Source organism: Elgaria multicarinata, chromosome 2 (genome assembly GCF_023053635.1).
Source record: "Elgaria multicarinata webbii isolate HBS135686 ecotype San Diego chromosome 2, rElgMul1.1.pri, whole genome shotgun sequence".
Lineage (NCBI taxonomy): Eukaryota > Metazoa > Chordata > Lepidosauria > Squamata > Anguidae > Elgaria > Elgaria multicarinata.
In genome coordinates this window covers 105,191,238-105,213,417 of record NC_086172.1, presented here as the reverse complement: position 1 = coordinate 105,213,417, position 22,180 = coordinate 105,191,238, and the positions used below count along the sequence as shown (strand labels likewise).

The 22,180-nt window shown below is 39.4% G+C and overlaps 1 protein-coding gene across 1 annotated transcript in view; it reads right to left on the bottom strand.

Annotated features, from left to right (window-relative positions):
• LGR4 (leucine rich repeat containing G protein-coupled receptor 4) overlaps positions 1 to 21,862 on the bottom strand; it is a 110,903-nt gene extending 89,041 nt beyond the window's left edge. Inside the window, exon 1 of the mRNA XM_063117343.1 lies at positions 21,612 to 21,862. Coding sequence (XP_062973413.1) covers positions 21,612 to 21,796 — 185 coding nt within the window. The 5' untranslated portion in view covers positions 21,797 to 21,862. The remainder of the gene's footprint in view (positions 1 to 21,611) is intronic.
• Between the last annotated feature and the right edge of the window lie 318 nt (positions 21,863 to 22,180).

Sequence of the window (22,180 nt, the reverse complement as noted above, 5' to 3'; positions counted from 1 at the left end):
GTTCATACTTGCCTTTGGTTAAATCAGTCTGCAGTTACCCTGTGGAAAAGACTGCCAATAATTGGCTTCTTTCACCTCTGCTAAACATGAACAAAAGTGTCATTCGGTTTCAAAATGGACAAAATGCACCAATGGATATTCAGCTAGCTAAGCCAATGGGGTGGAATAACAATAACCTGCAGCATTTTCTTTTTCCCTTTGTCCAAACTTTCAAAGCCCTTAATTAAGACCTACACAAAACACCCCCCACTGACTCCATTCAATGAGGCATTACATGCCTGTTTTCTTGTATTTAAAGGGAAAAAGGAGCCTAAATTTTTGAAACACATTAACTGGTACACATGATTTTTGTGTATTAGCAACTGGAATACTGTTACATTTTAGCTCTTGAAAATGATCATCACAGAGAGTGTGGGGTATTCGACATTCACAGTACCTTATCTTTCTGCAATGTTGAGAAGAAAACTGTACACAAACAAAAAGCAGAAAATAATCAGAACACTTCTTCACCTCATGTCAGTACACTTAAGCTGAAATCAAGAGGAACACAAGAACACACACACACACACACACAATACTGAGGAATCTTTGTATAATCCATTTGAGGAAAGGAAAGGAAACCCTGCTCAGCAGTAGAAAAAAATAAAACAAAAACTTACTGGTGCTTACACTAAGTAATCCTGTTAACATAAAACACAACAAATCCTGGTTTAAAAGTGTAGAATGCCAGGTTTTAAGAGGTTGCTAACAGAATTTAAAAGACAGCCTTTTCATTAAAAGGATGAACAGGCCTGAATATTTATTTTCAAAAATATGGCTAGGTATAAGGTGCTGCTTAAAAAAAGGGTTGTGTTTACAGTCAAGTATCATATTCAATATTTACATAGCAATATAGAATACCACAAATAAGTACATGTTTGACATTAAAACAAGCAATAGGCCCATTATAGTTGTGATATTGGAAAAATTAATAATGCATACAGAAAATACCAAGACTGGAATGCTATGTCCCTAACAAGTGTTGAAATAACCACAATGGCAGTAAAAACAGATGTGTTTACACAGTGAGGCACATTAATATTTGCCTACTTTCCTTACTGCAGCCACCTTTGAGTAAACTCATCAGATTTTCCACTTTTGATAGGTCCTTTGGTCTATCAGATATGGATTACATAATTACTCCCAAATGCAATTAGATACAGTTTAGATCCATTTATCCTTCCTATGTTTCACACCTAAAATGGAATCCTGTACAATCTGGAGAGAGTTGTACAGAGAGCTTCGGCTATTGGGCGGTATAAAAATGTAATAAATGAATAAATAAATAAAAATATGATAAAGATTTCCATCTCAAGTACTTTCATTGAAAAATTGGATGACCATATTCCTGTCATTATGATACCACATAAATTACCAAAGACTTCAATGTTTTAAGTATGATGCTAAGGCAGAGATGCCAGCTGCACCCCTTCCTAGAGTTGGAAGACCTAAAGACGGAAGTGCATGCACTGGTAACTCCGAGGCTTGACTTCTGCAGTGGGGCTACCTCTTTGCTTAGTCCAGAAACTTCAATTAGTCCAAAATATGGCAGCCAGGCTGGTCTCTGGTACACCTAGGGGTGACCACATTACACCAGTTTTAAAATTTCTTCACTGGCTGCCAATTAGCTTCCGGGCAAAGTACAAAGTGTTGGTTATTGCCTTTAAAGCCCTACATGGTTTGGGTCCAAGCTACCTGTGGGATCACCTTCTCCCGTACAATCCGCCCCACACACTCAGGTCCTCTGGGAAGAATCTACTTCAGCTAGCGAAAACTAGGCTGACAACTGTTACCCAGAGGACCTTCTCTTCTGCTGCTCCCAGATTGTGGAATAGCCTTCCGGAGGAGATTCGTCAACTTGACAGTCTTTTAGAATTTAAAAAAAGCAATAAAGACTGATCTATTCCAGCAGGCCTATCCAGTGAAATTTTAGAATGTTTTAAGGATGTTTTAAAGATGTTTTAATCATGTATGGTATGTTTTAATCAGTTTTTAATGTGTATTTTATATCATGTTTTTATACTGCTTGTTTTATACTTTGAATGGTTTTAGTTTTTGTGAACCGTCCAGGGAGCTTTGGCTGTTGGGCGGTATAAAAATGCAATTAATAATAATAATAATAATAAAAAATGCAAGAGCCAAAGCAAGTCCAGGACAAGCTTTCAAATCTGCATTGAAGTCTCCTAGGTCAAGCCCATAGTGCTTCTCCAATTGGTCACATTGAGATCTGATCAAAAGAGAACTCTCACACTTACCAACATGTGTCCGGACAGAGCATAAGGTCCTGTTAAAGTTAATGAGTTAATTTTAGTGCTCTGCAATGGTCTCTGTAGAAGAACCCCTTCTACTAATTGGGCCAACAACTTATTTGTTGTCTTTCAAAAGCATCTTTCATCTGTGCAGAGTGTTATAATTAAATTTCACCCCCTTTGGTTATGAACATAAGGGCACCATGCTAGATCAAACCAAGGCCCCATCTGGTCCACCACCCTGGCAGATGCCTCTAGGAAGCCCACAAGCTTCTTCTTCTTCTTCTTCTTCTTCTTCTTATTATTATTATTATTATTATTATTATTATTATTATTATTATTAATTACCTGCCTCTCCCCCTGGACTGAGGTGGGGTACAATATCAAATTATTAATTACCTGCCTCTCCCCCTGGACTGAGGTGGGGTACAATATCAAATACATGTTGTTTGTCCCTCACCAAATGAAAATCATAAGTACACTGCCTCTAAATTTGGAGGTTCTATTTAGTGGTCATGGTTAATAGATCTATTCCCCATGAATTTGGTCTAATTTCATAAGTTAATTACCTGTTCTGTGAAGAAGCACTTTTTGTCTGTCCTGAATCAACTGCCAATCAATTTTATTGAGTGACTCCAAATTATGGAGTAGGGAGAATTAACAAGACTCCCCTTTCTCAACATAAAGCATAATTTTCTAACCCTCAATTGAATCCCTCCTTAGCCATCCTTTTTTCTAAACTAAAAAACCCTGACGTTTTAGCCTTTTCTTGTAGGGAAGGTGCACCAACACTTTCTTGTACTTTTTCCAGCTCTACCATTTCCACAGAATTCCAAATGCAGCTGCACCGTAGATCCAGTCCCTTTCCTAATCATCCCTAGCAATGAATTTGCCTTCTTATCACTGCCACACACAAGTTGCCATTTCAGAGAGCTATCTGCTGTGACCCCAAAATTTTCCTAGTTAAGTCAGTTCTGACTTGTCAAATTCATGGGCAATACTTCATATTCTAACAAAGTGCATACAGAATATTAGTCTATAAGGAGGTCTTCTAATACTATCATCAAACTCTTAATAGTCTAAGCATTTCCCCTATTTTATTATTTCAATTATTTGTATTACTACGCAATCCAAAACTACCTCCCCTAAGGCCAGCTGAGGGAACACAAGATATGGCAAAAGTGCCACTACACCAGTGGAGAGAGGTCTGCTCACAGAGTGGCACTTATGCGTTAGAGCTCCACAGCATGCCTATGGAGCTTTGCAGGCATGTTGAGGACAGGGGCTTGGCTCCAAAGCCTCTTTATTCCCCAACATGCCCATGAATTGGATCCAAATGTATGCCAGCCCTGGAGCTGGCATAGTTAATTTACCTGCTTTCAGTCACTGGGAAGGGGGGAATGGATCACAAGTGAAAAAAGAAAAGAGAAAAGCTCCCACCCCGACTACAGCAAGCCAACAGGGCTATCAAAGATCTCTCTTCCCCCTCGGATACATAGCATTACTCTGCTTGTTGTCATAAAAGAGCTTATTTACCGACATCAATGGAAAGTTTTCAAACAAAGGAAGTTGGTTGGCCATTTCAGATGCACAGAGACAACACAGCTAAAAAATTTAAATGTATCTTGAGTGGAAAATGTTCAAGAATTTACATTCATGCACATGGATACCATGCAGAATGAGTCTTGGGATAGAAATTACCAAGTTTATCTTCAGACATCTTCCCACAATACAAGCCCATGCACTTTTTAAAAAGATATAGTATAACAACTCTTTTAAAATAGCAGCAAATGTTTCTGGAAATAAGTATTTCTGCACACACACACAGCTTCGCCATCCCCAGTGAATACTCAACTTTGTTACATCAGATTAGCCCTTGATACAAACATGACTCTCTCAGAACGCTAGTTCTGTAAAATATTAACACTTTAGTCAACATTAGCACAAGCTTTAAAAAAAAATCAAACTTGTTAACACCAACAGGAGTGAGACCAAATAAAGAGAGATAGGAAACACATCTCAATTACAAGTTCCCAGCTGTCGCACTTTTCACTCATAATAGTGTCTTCACTTAAGGTCATAATATCCCAAGCATGAGATGATGATCTAAACCTAAAACCCTTTTAATTTTTCCCCAGGCTTTTATTTTTTTTTAATACAAATTCTCCAGAGGTCATAGGAATTTGAAAAGAATTCAGAGAACACAACCAATAACCACTGTAACACAAGTCTAAAATGCCAAGGCCTGTATTTGCCATGCTGCACTGCCAACTCTCACTAAGTATTGTCTGGTTGTAATAGAGGACAATGTGATCAGGCAGTCTTCTCACTCAATCTAGAAACCACATGATGATATGCTGCAGATTTCTATTGTTTGTTGTATTTGCTGTGGTTGCTGTACTGATTTTTCTTCAGTTTTATTATGTGTACTATATGTGTGTGATTTAGATTCCTAACTCAAGAAGCCAAAATTAATAGCTATTCAACTTGAACATAATTCACATTTAGTAACCCAAGGAGACCCTTGCTGGACCAGACCAAGGACTTATTTAGTCCAGCATGCTGTTTTAAACATGGTATCTCACACAGAAGCTTATCCCTGTTGTAACCAATACACTGCACTGGTTCTCTATACATTTATATCCCTCACATAAGCCTCCATCACATGTTAATCGTGTGAAAGGATCCACATGTTGAGAGATACCCAGGATTATGCCAATAGCCTTGACACCAAAGTTGTGTGACATTCCACCACTAACCCCATCCTACCTGCCAGGCATCCATGCACTGAGCATGGACATCTGAGCAGGGAAGCCTAAGCACACAGACTTCCATGGCAGGTTCCAGCTTCAATGGAAATCTATTCATATAGTCTTCAACTCAGGCATCTTTCATGCAATGAATGCATGAAAGGGGCTATAGAAATCTCACAAAAAAGCCAAACATCACTGTAGCATTATTTTGTACTTCCTCCTTTTTTCCTTCCTTTTTAAAAAAGGATTTTATTGCATTAAAATTACTTGGAGGGGAAAAGATTTTAAATAGCACAAACATGTACTATACTGTCCAATAGCCAAAGCTCTCTCAGCGGTCCACAAAAGAATAAAACCTTTAAAAGGTTAAAAGCCTACAGTTGATTCAATATAGATGTGTTTTAAACACTTGAAACACTGGTCAATTACTTAACAGTCACTACAATCATAATGCTGCAAACACTCAAAGCCACTCTGGAATACCTCATTGTAAGGTTTAAGCTTACATTTATTCAGTGGTTGGGGATATGTTTGTAGTGCAAGTATTTGAAGAGGTGTAAGAGGAAATATGGAGAGACTACACCGCACCAGTGATAGTGAGTGCATGTGTGTGTGTGCGTGCACGCACACATGCACATGCACATGCACACACACACACACACACACACACACACACACACAGCCCCCAGCCAACATTGGTTGCAGCCCTCGGGGCCTGTTTTAGAGGGTTTCAAAATCAATGTATTGACAGAATTCCTATTATTATTATTATTAATAATAATAATATTAATATTATTATTATTTATTGCATTTTTATACTGCCCAATAGCCGAAGCTCCCTGGGCGGTTCACAAAAACTAAAACCATTCAAAGTATAAAACAAGCAGTATAAAAACATGATATAAAATACACATTAAAAACTGATACCCTTCTCCACTTTATGCCTTACTTCAGTAGGCACTCTTCATGCATGCTACTTATCTTCTCTATCTGCCAAGTAAATATCATATTTCAAATTGCTGATAAGAATAGATTCCAAATAATCTGAAAAGACCGACAACCAGTATCATGCATCATCTGTTATAAATGAGTTGAACTCAATTTTATCTACTTTAGCAATCAGATTCACAAGTATCAATATGATGGCTTTGAGGGAGGGGGGATAGAAACATAGAATAGTAGAGGTCAAAGGGGCCTGTAAGACCATTGAGTACAAGCCCCTGCTCAAGGCAGGAATCCACCCTAAAGCATACCTGACAGATGGCATCTTGAATGCCTCTAGTGTGGGAGAGCCCACTACTTCCCTAGGTAATTGGTTCCATCGTTGTACTGCTCTAACAATCAGGAAGTTTTTCCTGATATGCAGCCGGAATCTGGCTTCCTGTAACTTGAGCTCATTATTCAGTGACCTCCACTCTAGGATAATTGAGAAGAGATCCTGGCCCTCCTCTGTGTGACAACCATTCAAGTACTTTGAGAGTGTTACCATGTCTCCCCTCAATCTTCTCTTCTCCGGGCTAAACATGCCCAGTTCTTTCAAGCTCTCCTCATAGGGGAATCAACACTTTGAATCAACAGCTTTGGAAAGGCCTCATCAATATACTTTAAAACACAAAGTCTACAATCCTGTGTCATTATATCTGTATTGGCAAAGGCATGAAATATTCAGCACATTTTCTTTCAGTACAACACAGTAATTGAAAGCAGGGCCCTATTAGAGACATAATTTGTAGTTTGGGGATTCTCCTGGACTTTCTCTTTGGATGTCCAGGTCTTGGTTGCAGCTGTGAGTGATTTGCACAGCTGAGACTGTACCAATTACACCTATTCCTGGAGAACTCAGATCTGGTCTTAGTGATACATGAAGATCAAACCAGTCCATACTCCAGGAAATAAAGCCAGACTGCTCACTTGAGGGAATGGTATTAAAGGCAAAACTGAAGTACTTTGGCCACATAATGAGAAGACAGGATACCCTGGAGAAGAGGCTGATGCTAGGGAAAGTGGAAGGCAAAAGGAAGAGGGGCCAACCAAGGGCAAGATGGATGGATGATATTCTGGAGGTGACAGACTTGACCTTGGGGGAGCTGGGGGTGGCGTCAGCCGACAGAAAGCTCTGGCGTGGGCTGGTCCATGAAGTCACGAAGAGTCGGAAACGACTGAACGAATAAACAACAACTCAACATAGCACTTCCTTTAAACAACATTCGAAAACTAACCTTTATCTGAAATGAGCAACCCAGTTGTTAACAGTGGCTGCACAGAGCAAACATATGATTCCCTTGTTGAAGCACCAATATTAGCTTCCAGTTTGTTTCTGGGTGCAATTCAAAGAGCTGGTGATGAATTTTTTAGCCCTAAATGGTTTTGGACCAGGATATCTGAAGGATCAGCCTCACCTGTGTGAGTCTCCCCATTTACTGAGACCATCTCTGGAGGCCCACTTCTATGAATAATGCAAATATGGCTCATGCATCCAAAATTTGCATGCGGCCTGCCCACTGATTGGGCACCTCTATCCCATTCCCCCTCCGTGCTGGTGGCAGCAGCCTAACTACCTGCCTGTGCCCAGGGCCCGCCTTTGGATCACACTGATTGGCCTGAGCAAGGCTGTCCATCATCCTGCTAGCAGAGCAGCTGCCCTGCCTGTTTGGCACAAAGGACATTAACTGCTATTAAAGCTCAAGCTTTGAACCTATTCCAACTTTCAATTATTTTTTTTTGCATGTCTACACTGCTCAAGCTTCAGTTTTAAACAAAAATGAGAAAAATCAGTTTGAGTAATAAGCCTTACACTACCATATTCTTATATAAGAAGGTATGGTTCAGTTCTGTAACAGATTTTGCAGTGAGGTATTTTATTTTTACAGAAAAATACTCTTTTGAGGCTCACAATTATTCATTCATAATTATTAAAATATGAGGGAGGAAGAAACATCTTCTCTCAGAAGGAAGAACACAGCTCAGAGCAATTTAAAACCCACAGAGTCTCGTGCCTGCAGGGTGTAAATACTGTATCAAATATTGCTTATAAAAAGTCATATTTCAGGCTGAGTGAAATATATATGTGACATTATATACGTCAATCCACTATTCCATTTTTTTTTCTACTACCGTTACTCAGAATGAGATTCTTTCTTTGCTCTGTGGGAAGGAACAGGAGCCCAAGGAAGGGAAGCAAAAACAACTTAAAAGCTTCCTCCAAATGGACTGTCCTTTCCCCTCCTCTCCCCCACCAGGGCAACTGATACCAATTGCCCTGTGGGAAGAATCTTGATGAATTATGTTTTGACACTGTCTTAATGTGATTGTTTAATTTTTATTTTATTTGTAAGGTATCCTGGAAGGATTTGGATCCTAAATATGGGATGTAAATTTATAACAAATAAATAGCCAAAGCAAGAGTTGCCATGCATTATCATGGAAACAAACCATCTCACTATCTGTTGTTAATCTGATATGGAGAACAGAGTCAGGACTGAAGCATAGATTCATAGATTCAATAGATTTCCAGGTAGACAGAAACTGAAGTGGAAAGTTTGTAAGCACTGAAGATTTGCAGTCACTGAATTCACAGTCAAGTGCCTACTGGTTTTTTGGCCTGCACACATCAAGAATGTCAGTAACAGTGTAGCTTTATAAATCATTTTTCTGAAGTATTTCCTGGAATGCAACTTATCCTTATCACAACTGAGAACCTACTACATGCAAAAGCTCAAGATGCTGAGAATAAGCAACTCCCATTTAACACCATATCAATTCCCACCACCATAGGTAAAGACTGTGTATATATACACAACCCTATATATTACTATTGAACTTTGTGTCCTAAGAATGTTTCATAATCATTTCTGCATGCTAAAAGACTGCCTCTGAAAGATGCTAATGTTTTGGCAGGCTTCTAGGAACACAGCATCCAATCACATTTTATCCCTTATTTTGGCATCTTGAGGTTAAAAAAACCTGATCTATGCAGGAACACCAGGGATCTTGGTGCTTTAAAAGTCTTATGTTAGCAATGCCACTCTAGTAGGTAACCAAGTAGGAATTACTACATTCTGTATTTTGAATACAGAGTGTACTAATACACTCTGAGCAATAACACACCAAATAACACACCAAACTTCTCACAATAGTTATAGATTTGGCATGATTCAAACAATGTTGTAGTAAAACTGGATGCCTATAGCCAAATCTTTGGCTGGCTATTTCAAAACTGTGTAAACAAATCTGCCTTCCTTTCTGGCCACATGCACCTCATATTTCCATCCCCTCTCCCATTGTCTCTTCCAATTCTTGGCCGACTCTCAGTCTCTTCCTCAGCCCCCCCCCCCCATTTGTAGGCGTCTTTATCCAGGTATGACAATTCCTCCCTAAAACCATTATTCCCAAGATTGAATCATATTTTTAAGTATACCATGTTGAACGTATTCAAATAAGAAAAGACTGCTACTATGAAAATAATTTCTGTACAACTAATAACCTTTCTGCTTGCCCTGTCCCTCTGTGACATCAGAGAAGCTCAGCCAGAGACTTTACCACTATCATGTTCCAGAGATAGCTATGTTAGTCTGCTGCAGCAAAAATAACAAAGATTTTTGTGGCACACTGCATCTGGTAAAGCCAACAGTGTCCACGAAAGCTTATGCCAGAATAAATGTGCTAGCCCTTAAAGTGCCACAAGACTCTTCGTTATCATTATCACTGCCACAGCTTGTAGTGGGTTTAGACATACAGTAGGTGTTTATCGGTATCTGAGCTACAATGCAACCTGTTTGGGTTTAATGAAACTGATTTTTCACTTATGACAAGACTACAAGATTAAATAACAAAAGTTAAAATGTCATATATAACTCCTTGCACATGCTACAAACCTACATGCATTCAGTATTTAAAAAAGCTCTTCAAATATGTTGAAAATTTTTTTAGCAAATTGAATTCCCAAATGCTGCTTGTACGTCATAAAATATCCACAACATTTTAAGCCTCATGTTCTACCCTTCAGCTAGAATTTCAGCAGCTGAAATGTATTAAAAATACTACTGTTTAGTGGCTCTACTCATGTTTATGAAGACCTTCACGAAGTTTGCTTAACTACCAGAATGCCAAATCAGCAAAGACACGCCAACTGTGACCCAGCTAAAGACAAATTGTTATTGATCTATAATCCGCAGCAGACGAACACAGACAGCACCACAGGGACATTTCCAAAAATGGATCAACTTGTTCAAAAAAAAATAAACCAAACGTAACAAGTACATCTTTCATAGATGCCATACTCAGATCAACGGGAGAAATATGGTGACACCATCACCTGTTCCAAAGCAGATACTTTGTTTTGTTTCTTTAGACACATGTCAAAATAAAGCTATGTGCCGCAAAGATACACATCTGTAGCCTGTGCTATATACTGCAGTGTTACCATGACATCACACAACTTTTAAAAGCTATGTTCTTTTAAAAGAATATGGTTGGTTGGTTTTTAAATCATAAGTGGTTTCACATTCTGGAATTCCTTGTATCTTTCCAATTCTTTTCCTCAGTTGTTTATATTGTCATTCCACAAACAACTAAAGGAGAAGCGAAGTACATACCCACTAGCACAACCAGAACCAAATGTGCCATTTTTCAGACGAGAGTCGATAATTGTGTGTGTAAATATGGTATGCAGTTTCTGCCTATCCCCATAGAAGGGCTGTTGGATGAAAATATTGAGTTATAGGTTAGTGTTACTTTCACAGATATTAACATCTGTTGTAGGATCTAAGCGCATGTGAAATATCACATCAGCTGATTTACCATGTACACCACAGGCCATCTCAGCATGACTTAATTATTCCAGTCAGACATTAATACACTTAATGAACCGTAAAATAAACCGCATATAGGAATGATTCAGCACTTTGGTCAATGACCTCCAACGAGAAGTGCATCAGGCTCTGCTAACAGGCAGCTTCACACATTTTCATAATGAGAACAACATTAGTAAAGGGGCCATGTCATGGGCCAACAACCTCTGGCCTTTATTCATTACTAAACTCAGATAGCTGCTAATAAAACCCTTGTAGTTGCATAGTTCACAAGATACCACCAACTTTTATTCAGCCTGGACTTCATGGCATATTCCAAACAATTTGCAAATTAACAAGAGTTAATCTACACTGCACGTGTCATTTAAACAATGCTTACAAGTGTGCAAGTCAAGTATTACTATGAATACAGCACCATGATGAACCAAACTATGCTCAAATGCAAAAATGCCAATTAGGAACACTCCCATGATTTAGAGTCATTTAATCTGAATGCACCAATGAAGAATTTGAAGTATTTATCTATGCATTTTAATAGAAGATAGACTAACATAGACACCACAGCCAAAACTTGGCATATTCTTTTTAAAAAAACACCTTATAAATGAAAGCAAAGCACTGAGGTTGTTTAAATATAGTTACTCCTTAATGATTCTCACAAAATAACTAACTCCCTGATTATGTACACACAAGCATTAAAAAAAAAACCATGTAAATCCCCATTCTACCCAAACATACACTGAACAAAAACCACTCAGATTCTCTTACCACTATATAACCACCTTGACTGAGAGCACAAAATAGTGATTAGAAGGTGTCAAGGGATAACAAATCCTTGTTAGATTATGCACCTGAGAAATAAACTGACCCTACAGTGCATGCCAGAATTGTAAGGAGCACTGTCATTTAAGTCTAAAACAGGAAAGTCAAGTTACTTGCCTTTCCTGGCTGCGGCTGCCTAAGTAATGTCCATGAGAATTACTAGCCCTGAAGTCTAACTATTACCGTATTTCTTCAATTCTAAGACACACTTTTCCCCCCATATAAACATCTTTAAAAATGGGGTGCGTCTTAGAATCGCAGGCGTGTCTTAGGTTTTTTTCTCTGTTGGTGGTACTGAAATTAGTGTGCGTCTTACAATCAATGGCGTCTTACAATCGAAGAAATAAGGTAGCTCCACTATCTATTCCTTGGGACAAGACTTAAAACTGCCTTTACTTTTTAAATGGCTGTTTTAATATTTTTATTGATCTGTTTCTATTTTAAAATATTATATTATTGTTAGTTTTTATTTGTTACTTGCGTAAGTCACCTTGAACACTTCAGTTTTTGTTAGTGAAAAAGGAGGTTCTATGGCCTAAGTAAATACATAATTCTTAAGCAAGTTTCCAAATTATAGCACAGATTGGGAGGGGTGTACCCCCCTCACTGGGTGAATCCAGATCGTTCTTTCCCTTGTCTTCTTACTGAATATATGCATCTTTCCAGCAATCAACCCAAGTTATTTTATCACTGCAAATTTTATTCCCTCCCACATCTACAGATGGCACACTGATTGAAAATGCTGTCTGCAATCTGGCTGCATTAGAGTCAGAGGCAAGTAATTATATGATGCCTATGACATTGCCAGTGCTAGGTTAATTTTTATTTCAATTCATTAAAGGCTGTTGTATTATTGCCACATGCAGGCCTTGTGGAAGAACCCTGGAAATGTGGGCCACCTCTAAATAGGGATCACTGAGTGGTAATCAACAAAAAAAAAGTGCAAACACAGGCAAGCCTTCCCTCCACCCCTTGAAACAATAACCCACAATGCAAGGAACTTTTACACTTCAGTTCTTTGCCAATTGTGCACTTCTTCTCCAGAGCACAAGTACATAATTCCCACTCCTCCACCCCAACACACACACATGGCACAAGGCTATTTTTTCCATGCAGCAAAACTATGACCCAACTTCCACCACAACTTCAACCATACTAGATATCCTTCTGAATATGAAGACTATCCATGAAAAATCAACATGTGGTTGAACTGCACGTTACTGTCAGGATGAGCCTTACCTAGAGTGAAAAATAATTATCCTTGCCTGCTTGGTTCAACAATGGACATTGTGGGAGAAAGTATATCAATCATTCTGCCACTTGATAGACAAAGGTCTCCTCTCACACACACACACACACACATTTTTTTATTGAAAATGAGAACATTTTCATACATACTTATACAAAAGAAAATGAATATTCTGATCTATAACCCTAAAACATGGTAAGATCAAAGGTATTATCTAACTGTGCCCCAGTGCTAGCACTAATGATCAAGTGCTAGCATAAACCAATGCTTGAGCAACATAACTAGCACTTGCAGGGCAATGGGGGAAGGCAGTAATTTAGTGCTGGGGTATCTTACGTGTCACAGGAAAGGATTTAACAACTGGTCATAACAATGTAGAATTGAGATGGTTTTACAGACTTCTATTTAGCTACAAAGGAACAAACATATTGCTGATTTCAGACAGACACTACTTTCTCAGAGCAAGTGCTATAGAAGAGCAGCTGTAGGGATGACCAAAGATGATGAGAAATACAAGTAATTGAAAAATGTCTTTGCTTCTATCTGTCTTAGAAAACATCCAATGCGGTTGTCAAACATGTTAATATCAAATAGATTAAAACGTTCAACCAGCCTCTCTGAAACACATACAAATACTCTCAAATGCATTAATACATATATATTTTTCCTTCTGAAAATATCTCAGTTCTCTCACATAAAGGATTTATGAAGCCCTGTTCGATCACATATTTTACAATAGGTATTTCCAAGAACACCGATGAGGGCTAAATGAAATTATTTACTAGCACGTATGTGTTTCAAACTAAGAACCACATGACTTTTCCACACTGCAAACAGATCACTTTACTCCTACTCACAGTACAACAAGAGGAAAACTCCCCCCCACCCCCAAAAACGGTGAAACACACGATTTGTGTTAAAATATGATGAATCCTCTTCTACACATTCCTATTCATTTAAGTCATTACCTACAATGCTCAATGAAAGATATTCCACTAAAACTGGCTGGTGAATGCTGGGTGTTGTAGGACTTTTTTCTGTCCAAAGATGCATAGGATTGCACCTTAAGGCTGCAGTCGTAATAACTACTTATCCAGAATTAGGTTGCACTGAATTCAATGGGGCTTACTTCTGAGTAAACAAGTACAGGATTGCACTGTAAGGGGACTTCTAACTTTGCTGGTCCAAGTAGAACCAATACACTCAGATGTGTACACACAAAGGTAATTGGAACAGCAATAGCTCCTCCTTTTCGGACAAATAATCTACAAAAATCTTTTTAGGCATTCTAATCCAAGCTGTAGAAATATAAATGTTTTCACCCAAACCTCTGTCCAAGGCAATGAGAGTCTTTTTGACAGATAATCTTTAAAAAATAATTTGTTTCTTCAACATAGGCATTGATAAATTTTATATCAAACAGCAGCAGACATTTCAAATTGCCTTTTAGCCCATTTTAATTGAGCATAGCACTTTGGATTTCCTTGTACTGAAACGTAAGCCTCTTGTACAATTTTCTATAAGAAAATTATGGACCCGAGAGTTAGGGAAGCTAAATGAAGACACAACTGCTATGAAAGAAGCAAACCATATGAAACACAGTAATTGTGGTTTTACTATACATAGGATGAGGGGGGAGAGTGAGAGAGAATATAAACCAATGCAAACAAACATAGTCAGATCCTGTACAACTAGAAGTACCACCCTGAACTATTTGTTTGGCAGGCCTCTGAAAAGCAAAACAAAACAAGAACAATGTTAAAGCACAGCACCCTACTATAAAGATTATCAAGGCAAAAATCTGCACTAAAATTGGATTGTTTTCCCTCCTGTTCTCCAGATTAAATTACATAGCCATAATACTTAAAACAAATAGCTAGAACTGTAGTGGTGCCTAATGTATCTAGGTGTCCAAGGCAGTCATTCTAAATCAGATCAATTTCTGTAAGTTCCTAAGAATGAATTCTCCTACCAGGAAATGAAGCCCTTAAAAAGTTATCTGAACTTAGTTTAACACTGTTTGTTAACCTCTCTCACTATGGCATCTACCATGTCTTACAATCCATTGTTCTGTGCCTGCTTACAATCAGGTGGACCTGATCCAAAAGATGTGATGGGAGTCACATCCATAAACACTAAGGCATGCTGTCAAACACTTCAGCAAGCTAGCAACCTTATTTTTATATTAACTAAGCATCCAAGAACTGTGATATTTCAAACCCTCAGTTTGGCCTTTTACCTGAATAAAAAGACAAAACGTTGGTTGGATCCAGACTTAATCCCATTTAAATTTACAGGACAGAAGTTAGTCATAACTACATCAAATCCCTTTGATTTCCATGGGTCTATTCTACATATGACTAAGTCCGAATCCAACCCATAGTAAACAATAGATCAGGTAATATAACATGCTGGATGAGTACGGTGTGGGTTTCAACCCAAGGGTTTCCTATCGGAAGAAAAATGGTTGGAATACAGGAAACATTCTTTTCGTGTGTTAGGGGAAAAATTGTCATAGAGGTCAAATCAACAGATTTGAACTCATTAATATAAAATGTTCTAGGGAAACATTTTGCACAGTCAACTTGCTAGACATCAACTATCTTGCAATAATGTAAACCACAACCTCCACATATTGATGGAACAGGTGGCTAATGAAATCAAACATTATACTAATAAGCACTTAACATTAAACCAAATGATTCTTATCTATAGTATTTTTACTAATGGCTATGATGTCCAATCATTCATAACCAGTATCCCTTCAAACTGTCCTCTTTCCTGGAACATCAATGCTAGCTAGCATCTATGATTTTTTTCACCTAACCTTTATTTGCTAGTATGCTTCCTTTCATTCAAATTTTTAAATTAATTTTAATATTATCCTAAATAACTCCAATTATAATAGAATAAAACAATTTAAATCTGACTTGTAATTAGCCGTTTGCCTGGTGGCTTGTGACAAGAAACCTTTTGTAATTGGGAGAAGTAGTTCTTTGTTGATGGTTACTTCAGCACAAATGACTAGCATAGGTATGTGTGGGCAGATGGGCTAGTAAAACTGTTGTACGTAGCAATTTTGTGACCTATTTGCCAGACTTATTTAAATTATATTTAATGCAATCTCTGTTTGATCAATATAATCTTCCTACTATATAATTTGTCTTCCCTTATTTCACCTTCTAACCATTTATGTTATACCTATGACAAGAAAAAGGAAAGGAAAATATTGAGTGTTTATACCTGTAAAAAGCCTAGCATATACTTTGGGCGTAACATAAATACTGTATCATTCCAGACATCACAAACCTAATCTTCCGACCCATTCCATCTTCATACTGGAATATTCTGCAGGCTTACAAACTCTTTTCCTGTATGTGGGTTTTATTATCCACTTCCTGTTTTTCTGTAGCTCTAGTTTGTCACACTACCCAGGTACCTCCAAATCATGGTTTGCAAGCCCACTTCAAACCATGGTTTGCAAGCCCACTTCAAACCATGGTTTGGAGGCAAGGCTCTAACCACTGATGTCAGAATCAGAAACTGTGGTGGGGTGATAGTGTTAAAAAAATAGAGAGTGAAGGAGGGAGTCAACATGAGACAGGAACGACAGTAGGGAGCACATGAACTCCTGGATCTCCAAACCATGAGATGGAGCAAGGGTGGGTGGATGGGTAACTTGTGGCCTTCCAGATGTTTTGGCCTGCAACTCCCAGCATTCATCACCATTGGCTATGCTGCCTAGGGCTGATGGGAGTTGTACACCAAAACATCTGGAGGGCCACAAGTTGCCCATCCCTGGTTTGGGGGATTGAATCTGTTGCATCTCAGCTGCCCTAATTTAACTATTGAAAGTTACAACAAAGACAGAGACAGCCACTCAAGAGCAACATAGAAATATTTTTGCCCAGCATGTGTACACCACTTCAAAACGTGAAGGCAGAGAAAGCAGAAGTATGTCAGTTTCTTATGAACTGCTTTTTAGGCATAAGACCATATAGGTAAAAATGTTCCTGTCTCCCAGTTCTCAGACTCCCAGATAATTACACCACTACATAAAATATGAAACACAGGAGATGAGATTGCCGCATTAAACAAAGATCATGACAAAGAGCTGCTCACTCCTGCTTTAGAACCAGCTTGGCTTATAGTTTGATCCTATGTATGTTTACCAGAAATATAACCAAGGGGGGGATTTACTTCTGAATAAGCATTTTAAAGGTCACACTGTAAGGTTGCAAAATTACATACACTTACATGGGAACAAGATTTATTTATTTATTTATTACATTTATATACCACCCCACAGCCAAAGCTCTCATATTTCTATTCAGAAATATGTTGGTCAACATGAGGTATTATTATTCTTTATTTAGATAGCACCATCAGTGTACACGGTGCTGTACAGAGTAAAACAATAAAATAGCAAAACCCTGCCGCACAGGCTTACATTCTAATAAAATCACAATAAAACAATAAGAAGGGGAAGAGAATGCACCAAACAAGCACAGGGTAGAGTAAAACTAACAGTATAAAAGTCAGATCAAAATCAAGTTTTAAAAGCTTTAGAAAAAAGAAAAGTTTTTAGCTGAGCTTTAAAAACTGCGATTGAACTTGTAGTTCACAAATGTTCTGGAAGAGCGTTCCAGGCGTAAGGGGCAGCGGAAGAAAATGGACGAAGCCAAGCAAGGGAAGTAGAGACCCTTGGGCAGGTAAGAAACATGGCATTAGAGGAGTGAAGAGCACGAGTGGGGCAATAGTGTGAGATGAGAGAGGAAAGCTAGGAAGGAGCTAGACTGTGAAAAGCTTTGTAGGTCAACAGGAGAATTTTATATTGGATTCTGAGCTGAATTGGAAGTCAATGAAGAGATTTCAGAAGTGGAGTAACATGGTCAGAGCAGCGAGCCAAGAAGATGATCTTTGCAGCAGAGTGGTGAACAGAAACCAACGAACTGATGTGAGAAGAAGGAAGGCCAGTGAGAAGAAGGTTGCAGTAGTCCAATCGAGAAATAAGCAATGCATGAACAAGAGTCTTGGCAGAAGAGACAGACAAAAATGTTCGAATCCTGGCAATATTATACAGGAAAAAACGACAGGATTTAACTACTGCCTCAATATGAGGCAGCATACCAAGCATCCAAATCCAATATTCCATAGTAATAACAGAAAATGACTTCTAAAAATATTGGGAAACAATCTAGTTCAGGGATAGGCAATGGGGTACCCTCCAGATGTTTTGGATTGCAACTCACATCAACCCAAACCAACAGTGCCAATGGCCAGGGGTTACATCTGGAGGGTACCAGGTTGTCTACCAATAGCCTCACATATCCAAAGAGAGCTCACAAGTGGCGGTCAGGAGAAACTGATAATAATTCCCATTTACAGATAAGAAATTGATGCTTATTAAAGGACCATTCCTTCGTAATTAGGTACTTGAATTTGCCAACTTTTGGCAGAACTTTACTATGGAGTGTATTTTATGAACATGTTATGCCTTACCGATTGTGCTCTAATTAAAACTGCAAAAGGGTTATAAAAGTAATCACCTATTGCAGTTGTCTAGGGTGATATGAATTCTAGTTACTGATAAGGAAATCAGTATTTAAAGGCACAGCATCATATCAAGCTTATTCTGCTCACTGATATTGACAAGAGTGGCTCAGTATAATACTCAGGCCTTAATGTGCTGGTATGCATACTATAATATTCTTCAAGAAGAAGCAGGCTTGGTAATAGAAGGATGACTGTAGCTCTAAACAAAACTTCATTATAGCTGTTGACTATTAAAACCCTGACTAGAAGGTGGGGCACAGCCAACCCAGCGTGGCCTATTAAAAAAACTTACTATGTTTGTGAATGTCTTGCTTAGTATGGCAATTTTCTAATGCAGACAGTTCAAGATACTGTCCCTCTAAATTGGAAATATCAAATCATAGAAAACTTACATGCTCTGTGTGGAACTGGATTGCAGATCCAAGGTGGATTGTAGATTCACCCATATGAACCTGCCCCTGTTTAAAATTGTCATCAGAGGCCCTGATTCTTGGTCCACCTTTAAGATCTATTAAGTTGGTGGACACTAGACATTGTCTTTTCGATAGTAATCCTCTCTTATCGAATTCATTTCCAAACCATGTACAGTGGCCATTTCAATTGTAGTATTTAAAAAGATTTTTAAAACCCACCTGTTTCAAGTGGCTTTTATCTGATGTGTCTTTATTTATTGCATTTATATCCTGCCTTTTTTCCTCCAAGGAACCCAGGGCGGCGTACATAATCCTCTTCCTCTCCATTTTATCCTCACAACAACAACCCTGTGAGGTGGGTTGAGCTTAGAGTCTGTCACTGCCCAAAGTCACCCAGTGGATTTCCATGGCTGAGTGGGGACTAGAACCCAACTCCGACTCCCAGTCCAACACTTTAACCACTATGTTTTATTGATCTTTTACTGCTGTGGTTTGGAAACAATATGACAATGTATTGTTGATTGTTTTGTATTTTCTGAATTTAAGAAATATTATGTTACAATACATACAATGTTATGTTATTCTATTTTTATAGTCTTTATTCTCCAGAAAGGACGCTTACAAATATTTTAAATAAATACAAATAGAAATGTTCTCATTCCATCTCAAGCACATGTGACTATACAAGCACACTATCTTTAATTTCTGTCAATATCCAGTTGAAAATATGTGTATGTCTGCATTATTCCCACCTAGATTTGTTACCTGAAAAGGATCTGGGACTACTACTATATAGCTGAATGAAAAACTGTAAAAATTATAATGAAAGCAGAAATTATATGACCACACTCACCCACAACTCACCCTATTTAAAACACATAGCACTCTCAATTAAAAAAACTACACTGCCCTGTCTCACATCAGCCATATTCTTAGTCCTGATTTTATGCAGCCCTATTTCTCTTTCGCTTCATATACCTGACTGATATTAGTGTTAATCTCTCCACCTTCTCTAGGCCTTTAAGCAATACAACGCTGCTGCATAATCCAGTTCAAAATTAATAATTGATTCTTCTTGCCTGCCTCAAATCTTCTCAGCTGACATATTCTGCATATAGCCTTCAACAATCTTTAAAACCAAATAGCAGTTTTGCTTCACTACTCCCTGAATGCCTTGTGTCTTTCTTTTGAACACTGGATTTTTGAATCCTCATTAAGCTCTTAATTGTACTGAAAGCAGAACATTTTTTAGGAAATTCCTCAGAGCTTTAAGGTCTGCCTATTCAGCACCAGGAGTGATTATACACCAAAAATCACACACATACACACCCCTTATAACACCACACCCTTGAAATCCTAGATGCAGTACACACCTAACATTGTTTTCAATGGTATTTTGTTCTGTTCATTATAATGGCTTTGTTAGATAGAAAAGCTGAGGTTAATTGTACTGGAATCTGGATTCGCTAAATCTGCTTTCAAATCCAAGGCTTTCAAACCAAGCCCTAGTAATACTGTCTGGATCAACTGATTATACAAAAATGCAGGTGTCATTAGTCAACACCTTCAAATATGGAGGCACCAAAATATGTTTGGCTTGACCTTGCCTTGACCAAACTAGGTCTTCTTGTAGACTGGGAGCATACCTGTACATTCTGTGGTTGTATTCACTGGATACAAAATCTAAGGGGCACTAAAGCTCTATTTTTACCTCTCCTCATAAATCACTTCAGATTGATTCCCTCCAAGTGACTTGTGGGTAGGAGCAATGGCATCTGAGATCTACCAATATCTCTATTCAATCATTACACAGGAGAATGTAGACCTTAACTATAAGGACAACAAGAATTACTGCAAACCCCTCTTTTCCTCACCTCCTCTTATTATAAAAGCTAGCAGGCTAAGAATGTGAGAATCTTGACTCATTTTTTTTTAAAGTGGCAAATCAATAGTGGTTCAATACAATTTTTAAACTTCCTGTTTTAAGGGGGAAACCCAAAATTTGGAAGTTACAAGCCAACCATATGCATGTTTACTTAGACCCCAAGTGAGGATGCATAGGATTGCAGCCTACATGTAACACCATATAAACAAGGTGATTTCCTTGTTTTGCGCCATGTCTTTGAATCTAAAGTAAGTAAACTACCAATCTTTAAGTTTCTCCCTGGAATTCCACCTCTCTCAAGGAATATGCGTTGAAGGGATAAGAGTGACCCTTTTTATAGCTCTTTAACCTTCCTGAATACAGAGTTTCTTTCTAAACAGTGTCATTAATCAAACTGGTCTAAAAGGTGTCATTAAGGTCAGTGGAGCCTATTCCAAGTATGTATTACCTCGGAGTGCTGCCGAGGACGTACACTTACTGGAAAACAAGCCTCACAGAACACGGCGGGGCTTCCTTTTAAGTAAACTTCCCTAGGAATAGGCTGTAAGGATCGTGTCTAAACCGCGTGTACAGCCCGATCCCAGGAAGTAGAGCCCTGCCACTGAATTCAATCGGCTGCTTCGCAAGTACGTGTGCAGCAGTTCCAGGGATCTGGCTTCGTCTGGGCGGGGATGATCTGGGCACAGGTAAGCACCGCGGCCAGGCCAGGGGCTAAAGAAAAGACAGAGGCGCCTCTTTCCCTGTCCCTGTTGCTCAGACCAGACTGGAAAGCCCACGCAACCTGTTTGGCAAGGTGAAGGCAAGCGCGGCGCCCTCCCGCCCCAGCCGTACTTACAGCGAGTGGGTGAAGGCGCTGAGTCCCTCCGGCACCGCGGTGAGCCCTCTCCCGGAGCAGTCCACTCCCCCGTCCCCATCGCAGTTACAGGAAGCCGGGCAGGGAGGAGGGGAAGCTCCTCCGCTGGGCCCAGCCAAGCTCCCGAAGCCCCAGGCGAAGAAGCCGAGCAGAGGCAGGCAGCGCATCGCGAGACCCTTTCTCCTCCTTCTCGTCGTCGTCGCCGTCCTCGCAAGACCTGCCAAAGGGTCGCTCGTGCGCACCAGGCAGCCGCCGCTGGGCTGCGGTCCCCTCGGGGGCGGCGGCGGCGGCGGGGGTGGGGGTGGGGAGGAAGGGCCACGTCCCGCGTGCGCGTCCGCGCGTCCCTCCCTTCTCTCCGGGCCCTTCGGCTGAGCGGAGCCCTCCTTATCGCGGCTGGCTGGCTCCCTTCGCACCTCAGCGCTGAGCGTTTGGCTGGCCGAAGCGCGAGTCGCCTCGTCCTTCCCCCCTCAGCAAACCCCCCCCGACGTTTCAGCGGCTTCCCTTCCTCCCAGCTCCATGGAAAGGCGGCAGCTCGTCGTCAATCATCTCCC